Source organism: Arvicanthis niloticus, chromosome 23 (assembly GCF_011762505.2).
Source record: "Arvicanthis niloticus isolate mArvNil1 chromosome 23, mArvNil1.pat.X, whole genome shotgun sequence".
Classification (NCBI taxonomy): Eukaryota; Metazoa; Chordata; class Mammalia; order Rodentia; family Muridae; genus Arvicanthis; species Arvicanthis niloticus.
In genome coordinates, this window is record NC_133430.1 from 35,253,447 (window position 1) to 35,264,761 (window position 11,315).

Genomic DNA, 11,315 nt, shown 5'->3' on the forward strand with positions numbered 1-11,315 from the left:
ATATTTCGAATTCTTACTTGCTAACTTTGAAGTTCCTAAACTAAATTGAAAAACTGACTCCTTCATAATCATCCAGAGAGAGCAAGTCAACAGAAGAGCAGACACCTGGAGCAATCAGGGAGAGGCACCAACTCTGTAAGGCACCTGCCCAGAGCTCTGGGTCAGAGCCATGGTCTCGGGGTCTCAGGCAGACAGGAGGGAGCGGGCAGCAGATATAGTAAAAAAGGGTTTTACATTTAGATGTATATTCCTTCTGAAAAGATGAGGCATGCTCCCCACTACATAGCTGCCAGTCCCTCAAAGAAGCAACCCTTTCATTTGTTCATTTGTGGAGTTGGGGAGATGGTTCACTTGCTGTGTATGTATGAGGACCTGAGTTTAGATTCCCAGGACCTATGTAAAAGGCAGCCAAAGTAGAGTTGCTGAATCTGGAATTCACTGCTCCTACAACTAGATGAGATGTACACAGTGGTGATCAATAAGAGACCCTGTCTCAAGGAGAAAAGGAAAAACCAGCACCCAAGGCTGCCCTCTGACTTCCACATGTGTCACGCCCTCCCACACACAAATGCACATATGCATTCACTCTGCACATACAGACACACACACACACACACACACACACACATACAGGCCTGCACGCATGCATGCATGCACACACACAGACAAAAAATACTCCTAAGCTATTTTTTAAAAATCAAAACAAACTTTCTTGTGGTCGATCTAATGCATTGTAATCTTTTGTGAACTTTCCTATGTATTATTGAACATATGCAAAGGGAACTTTAAAACCTATGTGCTTTCACCCAGTTACAAACAAACAAAAAACATTACCAAGTCCTTGCACATTTATGTCCCACCAATGTATCCCTCTCCTGCCTTACCCTCTCACCCTAGAGAGTCATTAAAATAACCTTTATATTGTAATTATCCTTAATTTTCCCATATATTTTCACATCTATGTATTCCCCTAAACAATGTGTGTCTTTTCACATACCTTTAACCTTAACAACCTTCATATAACTAGTAGCCTAGACTATGTATTCTTCTTCAACGTACTTTTGTTCTCTCTCTCTCTCTCTCTCTCTCTCTCTCTCTCTCTCTTTTGAGACAGGGTTTCTCTGTGTAGCCCTGGCTGTCCTGGAACTCACTCTGTAGACCAGGCTGGCCTCGAACTCAGAAATCCACCTGCCTCTGCCTCCCAAGTGCTGGGATTAAAGGCGTGCGCCACCACCGCCCGGGTCTCTCTTTTTTAAATAATAAAATTAATTGATTTAATCATTAAAGAGTCCATGTTTGGTGCTATGTAATAGTCCATTTGGATATACCATAAATTATGTTTCTAATCTTTTATTGATAGTCATTTAGCTACTTTCCAATGTTATGCCGTCACCAAACGCTAGTGTGAACATCCTTGAACACATCTCTTCATACAATTTAAGGGCATTTTTCTAGGGCATGTAACAGGGAAGAACTGCAAGGTTGAGAAGTGTGTGCAACTTCTACAAAGTGATTGTACTAATTTATATTCCCACCAGTGGCAATAAATAATTTTTATAGTTCTGTCCTGCTGGGGTTAATTGAAAACAGAGTCGGTTCAAAGCCTACTCAAAATGAGCAGAAGGCTTGGTGCTAATAGTTCCTCCCCTTAGAAAGCAGGCCTGACTGACATGGCCAACCATGATGTAGACTGATTCTGCAGGTTATCCATGAATCAGTCTCGCCTCAACTTGCCACAAGGCATACGAGGGACACAGACGCTGCTGCTGCACCTGCCATGAGCTCAGGGGCCTCTGTTGTGCAGGAGGAAGATAGTCAGCAGCTGTAGTGGGAAGAGACGCCACAGGTTGAGACTCTCCTGAGGATAGCCTTCTGAGAAAACAAAAAGACTCTGCAGCATTTAGAGGAGGCTGCAGGTAAGTGGCCTGGGGATCCATGCCCATGTCTGTTTTAATTTGTATTATTTTACTGTAGGACTGAAAGATGCTATTGTACATAAAACAGTTTTAATGGCTGCTAAAATGCATGGCATAGATAGAACATCCCCGTGATGTTCCATCAAAATACACTTCCAGCAAAATACAGCCCACCAACTCTTCTTACGTGAACTGACTTTCTCTTTTTGCTCAAATAGAGTCGTATATTCTGGCTTGCATTTTACTTTTTTTTTATTGTCCAATATATCTTTATAAAAAAAAAAAGAAACCATCCACATTTATTGAAAATTCCATTATTTAATAAACATTCACTAAGCACCTGCTCTTGGGCAAGGTGGAGTCCATAAAAAAAAAAAAAAGCAATTTTACCATAAGGGACTTCTACTTGAAAAGAGATTGCAGACACCGACCACAATAACAACTTCATTTACTGTGTGCTTTCCAAGGGCCAGGAGCCGTACTAGACCCTTAATGAGTGTAGCAGGCAGAACAAGCCTGACTTAGTCAGGGTTTCTATTCCTGCACAAAACATCATGACCAGAAGCAAGTTGGGGAGAAAAGGGTTGATTCAGCTTACACTTCCACACTGCTGTTCATCAATCACCAAAGGAAGTCAGGACTGGAACTCACACAGGGCAAAAACTTGGAGTCAGGAGCTGATGCAGAGGCCATGGAGGGATGCTGCTTACTGGATTGCTTCCCCTGGCTTGCTCAGCTTGCTTTCTTACAGAACCTAGGACCACCGGCCCAGGCATAACATCACCCACAATGGGCTGGGCCCTCCCCCATTGATCACTAATTGAGAAAATGCCTTAGTTGGATCTCATGGAGGCATTTTCTTAAGGGAGGCTCCTTTCTCTGTGATAACTCCAGTTTGTGTCAAGTTGACACATAAAACCAGCCAGTACAAAGCCCCATCCAAGACACCCATATTCTAATGCTGATACCTCTATGTTATGTGGCAAAAAATTAAGGTTGCTAATTGGGTGGCCCTGATTAGTCTGCATCATGCAAGGGAACCTGATACTATCACGAGGTCCTTCCTTAAACAGCAGGAGTCAGCAGATCAGCAAGATGGCCCAGTAAGAACTTGACTACCAATGATGATTTTGAAGATGGAAGGAACCAAGAACCAAAGACTGTGAGCGGCTTCCAGAAGCTGAAATGGGCAAGAAAATGGATTCTTGAACCAAGTATAGTTGTACGTGCCTGTAATTCCAGCACTTGGGGTAAAGATGTATAGAACTCAATGCTAGCCTTAGATAGAACGGGCATTCATGAAAAGCCTGGGTTACAGGAGACACTGCCTCAAAAACAAACACTCCCCTCCAGGGCTTATGAAACCCTGAGGAAAGTGGGGCATGAAGAATGTGGAGTCAGAGGATGGGGTCCAGTGCGATAGACCTGGGTGTCATACCGCCACTGCACTCTCTGACCCTTAACAGTTGCCATTATCTACACAACTGGGCCCAGCAACATTCTAACATGGAACTGGAGAAGGATGGCAAAGTCCTATGCTTCCCTGGGGATATACAAACTAAAGCTCTTAATGGCTCCTGAAAGAGGATGAGACATTTGCTTCCAGGTTTTTATTTTATTTTCTCCTCCCACCCCACCCCAAACAGGGTTTCTGTGTAGCCTTGGCTGTCCTGGAACTCACTCTGTAGACCAGGCTGGCCTCAAACTTAGAGATCTGCCTGTCTCTGCCATTTGAGTGTTGGGAGTTAAAGGCATGAGCTTCCACCACCACCACCACCACCATCACCACTACTCCCTGCCTTCTACGTCTTTCACATGTACACTGGTTATTTATAGGAGAGCAAGGTTGCTCAGAGACACGAGGTATCCGAGTCACCTGACATATAGCCTGGTTAACTGGGGAAATCTCCACTGAGACCAGAGCTGCCTTCCCTCCTGAGTGGAGGGTGCCCCACACTGGCCCTGTGAAAGGAAAGCAGAAACCAACCAAGGGAACGTTGAAAAAATCCGCAGAGCTCCAGACCTTTAATAAGCTAAGGCGGTGGCCACAGGGAAGATTATTTTGTGACCTAGCAATTGAGTTTGGAATGATGTCAGAGCAAAGGAAAAAGCAATTCGTTGCTAGAATGACCTGTGGGTCTTCGTGGGAATGGCTGGAAGCGCTCCTGGAGACCCAATTCTCTCATCCCCCTGGTGACTCACAGCTGTGCAGAGCACGTACCGTGCACAATGCTAACCCTGTTTGGCAGGCTTCACGGCAGCTCTGATCGATTTCTCCTCAGCAACTCAACCCTTGTCCTCTTCCAAACAGCTCAGTGACAAACACAGAAGGAGGGGCCCTTCCACACTGACAGGCCTCACCACTGGCAGCCATGCCAGAACTTGGCCGCCTGAACAATAAATCTCTATGTGGTCTGGAGAGAAAGGCCACCCTGTACCTGCTATACACAGGGCTCTACACCCACCCGAGCCCCAGGAACGTGGAGGGAGGAGGTGGGACCCAAGGCCCCAGTCAAAAAAGAAACAGTCCTCCCACTTCCACAGCACAGAGAGGAGCTCAGGAGCTACACCAGCTAGGAGACAGCTATACTCAGCTGAACTAAAGAGCATATATGCTTGTGGTTAGGACCTATCCTAACCTACATACCAAACGAAGCAGATGACATCTTCTATAAATTTATACGTTACTAAAAAAAAATTACACTTTAAAGACATTTTTCCCCTACACAAAATTATCCTTGGCTAGGCCAACTGATATCTACATTTGTGCCTGGACCTAGACCTTTTCAGCTAAGAACTAAATCAATGATAATACTCACTTCCTAGTGGGATGAATTAGATAAGGACACATCTGGAAGAAGAGAGAGAAACAGAAGGAAGGAAGGAGCCCCCCGGCCCCCTGGGAACTCGCATTTGACCTCAGGTACAAAGAATTGAATTAATCATAGTTCTTAGTTTGACATTCTCTGATTTGTGTGGGGCTCATTTTACGTTTTACTTAATCAGCTTTTAGAACTTTAACAATGGACAAAAAGCTGGAGCCACCGTCTCTTCTTCTCCCTAAATGTACTGAAGCTGACCATACAGTTTCCCCAGCAACCTCACCTTCCACCCTGTCGTCATTCCAAGCATCCATGTTGCTTTGAGTTTCTGTTTTAGCTAGTTTTATTAGAGGAACAGATAAAAGATGTCACACTGCCTCCTTTGGTATGTTTCTTTTCTTTAATATTGCTTTGCTGAGAGTCATCAACTTTCACCTTTGTGTGTATGGGCATGGCATGGGTGTGTGTACGTGAGCGATGTGTGTGAATGCAATGTGTGTGTTGCAATGGGCAATCAATCCTGCTCAAATCGCCCTGCCAGTGGCATGCATTCCTTGCTGCCCATCTCAGTGTTCTGAGTTCCCGAATGAAACACACACACACACACACACACACACACACACCCTTATATTCATATATTTAATTTGCATTAAGCAGCTCAATGGCTAGGCCACTACAAACCTCCACAAAGCTAGCACTCCCCCCTCCGATATTCCTGAATTATTACTTACTAAAACCTATATTCCATCCTGGCTGCCCTGGACCCAGGCCCACAGCCCTCCTGGGTCACCATCCCTCTTACATGTTGGCAGTCTCTCTGTCCTACACTTCTCAGGACTGATCATTCTTCTTCCTGGCATGGCAGTTCTCCATCCTCAGTCCCCTTGCCCGTGAATCCTCAAGTCCCGCCTCTGTCTCCCTGCCCAGACACTGGCCACCAGCAACTTTATTTATCAATCAGAACCAACTGGGGACAGGGACCCTCAGTGTCTTACATGCAGATCATCACATATGGTTTCTCCGTGCAATTTGGGGGACTCAATTAACATAATACAAGTGTTAGACCAAATCCACATGTGTGTCCATGAGTGTGAGTGCAGATGCACACGTTGAGGTCAGAGGCCAACTTCAATTGTCAGTCCTCATCTTCCACCTCATTTTGGGGGTGGGGGACAGGGTCTCTTTGTTGTTTCGCCACTACAGATGCCTCAGTAACTGGATCAAGAGCTTCTAGGGATTCTCCCATGACTATCTTCCATCTCTTCATAGAAATACTGGAATTACATACATACAGTGCCAAACCTGGCTTAATGTGGGTTCTGGGGATTTGAACTCAAGTCCTCATATTTACATAGCAAGCACTTTAACCACTGAACCATCTCCAAACATCTTACATGGAGCCATTGCTCCTATGTTTGGTCCAAGTAGACTTTTTCACAGTGTGAATTCCTTCCAGTTTGTTCATCTGTCCTCCCACTAATGGGCAGCTGGGCTCCTTCCAAGCTTGTGGAGAAAACAGCACAGTGGCACACAGTTGTATCCTGCCTGGCCTGAACTTCTCCAAGATGCACATGCCTAGGAATAGAATTTCTAGGCTGCACCAAATGTAAGTCCTCAACTTCAGAGACAAGATGATAGCAAATTGGCCATGGTGCCTAGCACTTCTTAGAGGCGGGTTCCTTCCCCCAACCCCCTCCATTTGGTTTCTTTAAGTGTCGCATAACAGTTCTACCAAAATGTTTAAATCAAGTTCTCATCTTAACCCTTGAGCAGCATGTCAGGTGAACTTTCCTGCATGAGAAGAAGGGTTGGGCAACAGGAAGAACATCTAAGTAGAGCAAAGACCCTAGTCCAGACACTGATGTAGGACAGTTTGATGGGAGGAACCAGCCCCAGAAGCTGTTTTACTTTTGACAAACAGGAGTTAAAAACGGAGGTTTAGGGTGGAGGTAAAGCCCCATATAAGATGCTCACTCATCCTCTTCCGCCCTCAGTAAGCCCTCTCACAGTCACTGCGACTGGAAATGAAAAGCCCAGCTTGTGAGCCAGTCACTTCAAATGATAACTGGGTGTAGGGGGTCCAGACCAGACACCACCATACCGCTGAATGCATATCTGTACCTGCTAACCCAATGTTTTACAGTCTGACCAACAAACAGGCTGAATCAGATTCCTATTCTGCTTCAAGGAGCTTGTAAGTGTCCTCATTTCTATGATGGGATCAGCATGACGTGTCCAGGGGATGACGGCGGTGGAAGGAGATGCTCACTGCAGAAGAACTACAAAGTCAACAACTGCCAGGAGAGTGAAGTTGGAGCTGGAGTTAAGAGAACGAACAAAGAGAGTTGCCAGGCACCGTGGTAATCTCAGTATTCTGGGGCAGAGGTAGGCAGATCTCTGTGAGTTCAAGGCCAGCCTGGTCTATACTGCAAGATCCAGGCCATCCAGAATTACATGAGACCTTGATAAAGGGTGGGGAGCAAAGAATATACTTAAAATAATTATGAACTCAGTTTCTGACTCACACCCTTAGCTTTCCCATATTCTCCTATTTCTCACATTTATTTTGTTTGTTTTGTTTTGTTTTTCAAGACAGGGTTTCTCTGTATAGCCCTGGCTGTCCCGAAACTCACTCTGTAGATCAGGCTGGCCTCAAACTCATGGAGATCCACCTACCTGCCTCCTGAGTGCTGGGATTAAAGGTGTACACCACCACTATGCATCCTTTCTCATTATTTCTTAAATGTTTCCAGCTTCTGGTCTTAACTCAAACATCAGTGTTGCTCCAAGATCATCATTAAACATTCTTATCTGCACTCTTTCTAGTTTTTATTCCACAAACACTAACAGCGTAAATCTCTACCAGGTGCCTGGACCTATGCTGAGCTCTGGGGATACATGGGTGGACAAGATGGCCTCAGCCTCAGCCTTTATCCCATCCCTACCCTCAAGGGCAGATAGAAGATTAAACAAAGACTATTCACTTGGCCTGGGCATCACTCGGGCTTCATCTGCCCGAGACAGCCCCTCCCTCTCCCGCTTTCTCCCCTGAAACATTTTTCAGTAAATTCTGCAGGATGAAAGAAATGACTGCCTGCTATATAATTTGAAGAACGCTGACCAGCTCCCCAGATAGCTAAGTGGCTGCTCAGACCTCAGAGCATCAGGTGCTTCCCAGAGAACAACCTCCAATCTGATACTTGATAGCTGGTGGTTTCCAGAGTCAAACAAATGTCAGAAATTTTATGAAGGGAGGCAGGAAGCAGAAAGGGGGCAAGGATTGGGGTCTAGGCCCCAAGGGAGCTCAATTAGTGAGTCAGATAGTTAAAGCGAAAGGGCATGTTCTCAGTTTCCTAGAAAGCCAGCTGGGAAAGATGGCAATCCTTAAGCTTCTGTCACTCAAAAGATTAAGAGAGGAGACCTCGGGTGCCCAAAGGGAATTCTGCAACAAGCCAGATGTTTCTGCTCTTCCTATGATTCTGCTGCTCTTGACCAAAGCCACATTTCTGGGGCCACCAAGAAACTACAGAAGAAAGCTGGTATCTTTTGAGACAGGGTTGAAACCCAAGCATAAGTCTTTAGCAACATGGATTTGAAAGATTCCTCTGCAACCTCTCCTGGTGCACTGGGGTTTAGAATTTTCTCATGGAATCATCTTTCTCTTTAACTGGAAGCGCACAGTATAACCCATGCAAACCTCCCAGAGCCACAGATAACACTATGCGGGATTCAAACAAGACACTCAGACCCATGTTTCACTTCCCCATCTCCAAAATGGGTCTAAAAAGACTGCCTTTCTTGTTCGTAAGAGATTGTATAAAAAGCTGAGCCCAAATGTTCATAAATAAATGCAACCAGATGACCACAAGCTTAAGAGAGCTGCTTTCTGGCTGGAAAGATGGCTCAGTAGTTACAAGTACTTGATGCTCTCTCATAGGACCCAAGTTCAGTTCTGTGAACCCGTATGGGGCAGCTTGCAACCCCTAATTACAGAGGATCTGACGCCCCTTGCCTCTGAGGGGACCTACATTCAAATTCCCATTCTCATCTATAGATATGCATATACATACATAACCAAAAATAATAATCTTTTTTAAAAGAGCAGTGTTTCTTTAGTGCATTTTAAATGTGAGCGAGCGCGTGTGTGTGTGTGTGTGTGTGTGTGTGTGTGTGTGTGTGTGTGTGTGTGTGTGACAGAGAGCGAGCTGGGACATAAGCAAGCCCATTTACAGGTACTACTTATCTTCCATCACTTTTTGTCAAATTAATAAACTGAAGAAGTTGTCAGGAAACTTAAGAGTTTGTTTCCCCCAAAGTCCAAGCTTTCTCCTAAAAGCTGCTTTTTCCAGTTCCAGGAGGTAGGGAAGGAAAGCCATATGGGTTGAGACGTTATACTCGCCCAGCAGCAAGCAAGGCCCCCACCATTTGTCGGAGGGCCTCTCTCCTTTCGACCCTCCTGTGGGCGGGCATCCAGATTGCAGTCGGGGTGCTCTGGTCTGCATCTTTGTCTTGACTGTTCCTAATTATTGGAGGGAACACCGTGGCTCTCTCTTGCCTGACCTCAGAATTTAAGAGCTCTGAGTCCTCATATCAAACCATCAGCTTCATTTAAAAGGCATCCTCATCTGCATCCATAAAAGTCGCTCCTGGAGCCCTGACTTACCCCCGGCTTTGGGAATGCTGTCGAGGATTTATGACACACCCTGGGTCTAATCTGCCGCCTTTAACTGCTGCTGTTGCACATCTGGCCATAAAAGCACGGGCCGGCCCAACACGGGGACAAACACTTTTCTTTCCTAAGTGGCTGCAAATCTGATCTCCCAGTGATAGGTGGGCTCGGATGTAATCAGCTCAGCATCTGGGTAGTCATTAAGTCAGGTTTTGCAAAGCTTTTCTTCCATACACTGCAGCTATAAAGATGATTCCCGGGTAGCAAAGACCAGGAATAAAGAAGCTGCTATGGGAACAGGTGGTAATGGGGCTAGCCATCCAGGAAATGGGGCCAGCGGATATCCAGGAAAGAAAGCACAATTTGGTCGAGAAGCCAACTTGGTTTGCTCAGAAGTCAAGTCCTAGCTATTTTCCCAGGGATGTTCTCTCAAGATGGGAGCAGACAGGCTGCTACTGATCCAGCTTCTGAGCTTCCTGACTCTGATCCTTGCCCAGAGATTGCCTCCCTTACGTTTTGCCAAAGGAACCACTAGGTAGTTTAACAAATACATTTTTAAGGCAGTGAAATTCTTTATTAGACCAATAGGAGGGGCAGGGAGAACAATAATCTAGACCAGAAATGAACAGTGCTGCTGGTTCCCGTTTTACAATGCCCTGGACAACCCGTCCTGTGCACAGAATTGGCACATTTCATGTGGTTCAGAAACTCCAATCAGATCAAGGTTCAACAGCTCCAACCCAGGGGAGAAGCTCTCCCAAACTTCTCCACAGCTCCCCACCCCTGCCACTCCTCCTGGGCCAGGCCAGCAGGAGGGGGCATTAAAATTATCTGCTGTGGGTTTTATGAGCAGCGATTGCTTTTTAAAACAACAACAACACAAGGACCTTGTGTGGCTCGCGGGTAACCTAAAACTCTCTAGGCAGAGTGCCCCCCCGCCCCCTCTACACACACACACACACACACACACACACACACACACACTGCCTGCCAAGAAAGCCAAAGCCGGCGCGGGGGGACTGGTACAGCGACATAGGGAAGCTTTGCTCCAGCTGAGGCCGAGCTCCCACCGAGCTCCCTCTGGAAGGGAGGAGGGGTGTCTAGGAAAAAAAGCCTCCGGAGAAGTTCGGGAAAGAAAACTCACCGGTGACAGGTCGTGGGAGTCAGCGCCACAAAAAAAAGCGGGGAAGGGGGGAGCAATGAGATTTTATTTCAGCAACTTCTTCAAGAGGCCTGCAAGGGACTAGACAGTAGAGTCGAGGACAAGGTCTGACACCTCCCTTCCCCCTCCTGTAGATGAGCGGCCAAGCGCAGGTGGGCGCGCGCAGGCGGGAGACGCACTTACCCTGGGGCCAGTGGTGCGGTGGCCGCCGGCCGGGGACAGCTGCACCAACACGAGCAGCAAGTGGGACGTGAGCAGACGGACGCGCGCGGGCAGCATGGTGCCAGCCGAGCCGGGCAGCCACTAGCGGGCAGCGGGCAGGGGGGGGGCTCAGGCTAGCTTCACAGCACTTGATGGGGGGCGGGGGGGTTGCGGCGGCTGGGAGTGGCCGAAGAGCCTGCGGCAGAGGCTGGCGGAGCCTGCGTCCGGGGGTCACGGTCATGAACGGCGGAGGCCGGGAGCTGGAGCGCGAGCGTGTGCTCTGCGCGTGGCGCCTGCTGCGCTCGGCCTGGCCGCGGCGACAGCAGGTTGGATGCCGGAGCCCGGGCCATGGGAATTCCCGTTATAAACCCCGGGGAGGGGAGGGGCGGGGCCCGGCGGGGCTGACTGACGGGTCCAAAGGCCTGTAGCAGCCGACCCTCCGGCAGGTGGAAGCCAATGGGAGAGAGACGAGAGGGGCGGTTCGTGGTCAGCCCCCCACCTAGGAGCTACACTGGCTTCCCGGCCAGAGTGGGCTCCAGCAGAGG

At 47.5% G+C, this 11,315-nt stretch overlaps 1 protein-coding gene across 3 annotated transcripts in view; it reads right to left on the reverse strand.

Moving 5' to 3' along the window:
• Positions 1 to 11,106, reverse strand: part of Smoc1 (SPARC related modular calcium binding 1) — a 148,778-nt gene extending 137,672 nt beyond the window's left edge. Inside the window, exon 1 of one of the 3 annotated variants that reach the window (XM_076921820.1) lies at positions 10,753 to 11,106. In XM_076921820.1, coding sequence (XP_076777935.1) covers positions 10,753 to 10,848 — 96 coding nt within the window. In that variant the 5' untranslated portion in view covers positions 10,849 to 11,106. The remainder of the gene's footprint in view (positions 1 to 10,752) is intronic. The other 2 variants (XM_076921821.1, XM_076921819.1) reach the window with 2 other exon arrangements.
• Between the last annotated feature and the right edge of the window lie 209 nt (positions 11,107 to 11,315).